Source organism: Lactuca sativa, chromosome 6 (genome assembly GCF_002870075.4).
Source record: "Lactuca sativa cultivar Salinas chromosome 6, Lsat_Salinas_v11, whole genome shotgun sequence".
Classification (NCBI taxonomy): Eukaryota; Viridiplantae; Streptophyta; class Magnoliopsida; order Asterales; family Asteraceae; genus Lactuca; species Lactuca sativa.
In genome coordinates this window covers 34,150,438-34,153,739 of record NC_056628.2, presented here as the reverse complement: position 1 = coordinate 34,153,739, position 3,302 = coordinate 34,150,438, and the positions used below count along the sequence as shown (strand labels likewise).

At 34.2% G+C, this 3,302-nt stretch overlaps 1 protein-coding gene across 1 annotated transcript; it reads right to left on the bottom strand.

The window, feature by feature from the left end:
• Window positions 1-1,094: 1,094 nt before the first annotated feature.
• On the bottom strand, window positions 1,095-2,933 carry LOC111897340 (dof zinc finger protein DOF3.2). Its single transcript, XM_023893294.2, has 2 exons — window positions 2,712-2,933; window positions 1,095-2,192 (listed from the first exon to the last, which is right to left on the bottom strand). Exons 1-2 carry the CDS (start codon window positions 2,760-2,762, stop codon window positions 1,161-1,163), a joined length of 1,083 nt encoding a protein of 360 aa, XP_023749062.1. The 5' UTR covers window positions 2,763-2,933; the 3' UTR covers window positions 1,095-1,160.
• Between the last annotated feature and the right edge of the window lie 369 nt (window positions 2,934-3,302).

Below are 3,302 nucleotides of genomic sequence, written 5' to 3'. Positions count from 1 at the left end.
GTACATTCACTGACAACAATCTTCTCACGCCAAAATCTTGTATTTTGTCTTCACACACTTCAACCTTGATTTTTTTATTTTTAATGTTTTAGTGCGTTTTAACTTTTAACATCTTAATCCATTTTCGTATCACTTTGTCTATAAAAAAACGTTTGATTAAAATATACGATTTAAGAAATATTTAATTGTTGATATATGAATTTTAAATATCTTTAAATAATAAAAGTGATACAAGATATAAATCAAGTATTTTAGTTCCTCTTTTTTGATTCCATGGTGTCATGTTTGTCTTTTTAATAAAATAAGAGAACACCTTTGGCACTTGGCAATGACAATGTGGGGATTTTTCATTTAGTTCCTCTTTTTTGGGAGCTAATTCTTGACATATTAGTTCATCGATCCTAAATGACTACTGTGATTTGCCTCTTTTGTGATGGGGTGTAGGAAAGTAACATTTTGAGATTCTGTTATAAATAAAAAAAATATAAAAAATCCGATCATTTTTTAGACACTGTTAAGAAAGTATCAACACATAAGTCACGGCTCCAATTATGTTACTTTATAAATTAAAAGTTGTTTTCGAATAATCTTTTGTTTACAACGAATAGCTATAAATAATAGCTCAACAAATTTATAGTTCAAACTTCAAACAGTATATTCAAAACATTCAAAACGACAATCCTTACAAGTTACAACATCCTTTAGACTAAAAAACATTCTAAACTCCAATCTCACCGTTTTATTACCTCAAAGTCTCAAATATTATTGGAATGTGTACTTTATTGAACGATACTTAAAAAATAACTTTACCCTATTCCCATAACAATATGATAAGAAATGAAGTTGATTCAAAGATAGAAATTACATAATAGCAATGAACATGTGTCCTCATATTCAAAACAACATAAGAAGTAGTATACTTGTTCTTAATCAGGAAACAAAAAACAGGTTCTTGATTGTCAAACATAAACAAACAAACAAATTTAGTTAAAACCAAGTACATAATTCTATCCCCCCCCCCCCCCCCCCCCCCCCCCCCTCCTCTCCCCCACCCACCCACCCACCACCACCATCCAAACAAAAGATTTTAGAAGTAAATTAAATTTTCCTGCACTAACATTAATTAAACAACAAGATCATGATCTATAGTTTTACTTGTTCTACATAAGAGGGCTATCTATGAGTCCATGCCAAGCTGTTGAACTAATCCCATTCCATCCTCCAATTTGTGATCTTCCCGATTCAACATCATGAGCCATGTTCCCTTGATCACCACCACCACCACCTATCTGCCATGGAAATCCCCATAATACCCCTCCTCCTCCGCCTCCTGGTCTGCTCTCTCCAAACTCAGATGATTTCATCATATTGCATGCTTCTTGCTTCACTGTTGTCATTGTAACTGCCGTTGTTGCACTACAAGTACTACCATTGTTCATCATGTGTTGTTGATGGTCATGGAACATCGGATTCATGATTTCTTGATCTTGATCATGGTTTCTAGTACCATTGTTTAAACCCATGATCAAGTTTCCCACACTACCCATCTCTCCATTTCCAAGATTACCCCCACTATACAACACATTATGAAATCCATTCGAGGTGTGCATGTTCTCAAGAAACCCTCCCCTAATCGCATCAAGAAAACCCAAGTTGTGGTTTGAAGTGGGATCGTTTTGGTCAAACTGGTCAAATCCCAGGTGGGTATTTGCTTGACCCTGGAGTCTAGCAAAAGCAAGGGAGAGATCGGTTGAGTCGTAAGGTAAATGGCCTAAACCACTAGAAAGCAAATGATTGTTTGAATTAGATGATGTGATGATATTGAGTGGATGTTGATGATGTTGTTGGATATTGAGATGATGATCTTGGGGCCCTCTGATCTTTGAAAGTGCAGAAGCTGATGATGAAATGGGTGAGGTGGCTGATGATGATGACGATGATGATCTTTTGTTCTTCCTACATCCACCACCAACAGGAACGTTTCTTAGGGTTCCGCCTTTGGTCCAGTACCTCCGGCAGGATTTGCAAAAGTATCGCGGCTGAGTGAGGCTGTAGTTGTTGTAGTAGCAGAATTTGGTGTTGCCGGAATCACATCTTGGGCATTTCAGAGCGTCCTCCGGTGGCTTTGGTTTCTTATCTTGTTGTGCTTTTGTGCACACCAACATGCTGTCAAGCATATGCGAAGACATCTCCTATATAACAACGAATTCAGAAAAAATCAGATCTTAAAGTACTTAATATATCAATTAATATCAATTAACACTTACAAAATCGAACAATTAATTAAACAATTTTGAGTAGATGGATGATCAATGAGTCATAATTGATTATATATTAAGATTGAGATAAAAAGAGACGAAGAAAATCTTCAATTAAGCAGAAATTAATCTAGCAAAAGTCTAAAGCAACACCAAATCCCCATTCCATGTTCCTTTCAGAATCTAGAACGAAGATCAAATATTGCAACTCTGATTAAGAAACCAAGTATAAAACGTCATGTATTAAATTTAGAAACTGCGTATTTATCTCAACATTCTACACAGTTAACTGTTCGATGGCTACATCAAATTAAAGAGCAAAATCGAATCCATCTGAAACTTAACTGCAAAAGTAACATGCAAATTCCAATACTTCTTCACTTATTTTTAAACATTATCATGAAAGTTCTGAAATTTGAAGAAGAATCAAGCAGTAAGTATATAATGGTGTACCTGTTGCTGATAATGGTGGTGTACTCCTGAAACATCCATTTCTACTTCCATGCACTATTACTGTGTGTCTCTGTGTGTGTGTTCTTGTCTGCTTGTGTGTTTGTGTGTGAGAGAGAGAGAGATCAAAAAGAGAGAAGATTGATGGAATTGATCTTAGAGTTCGAAAATTGTAGATATATATAGAGAGAGAGGGGATGTAAGCTTCATGCAAGGGAAATAAGGTTAAGACTAACAAACCCCTGCGTATATATACACATACATGTACTTACAGTCTTACACACCATGAATCATGAAGGTATAATCTTATTTTATTTAACCGATGCATATTATTAATATTTTAATAATTTTACAAAAACAAAATTCGGATACCCATTCAAGTAAAGTTTTTTTTTTTTTTTTTTTTCAAATATATATTCATATTCATCTAATAATATCATTAATTTGGAGTATTCTTTTCATTTAATTTTATTTAAATTAACTAAAATTAAAAGTTAATTTATTTGAGACGATAACATGAATGGAAATGAAAAGGACTTGAGATGTCGATTCCAATATCTTCCTGTTGACATGATGACTACAAGAGTTTAATTT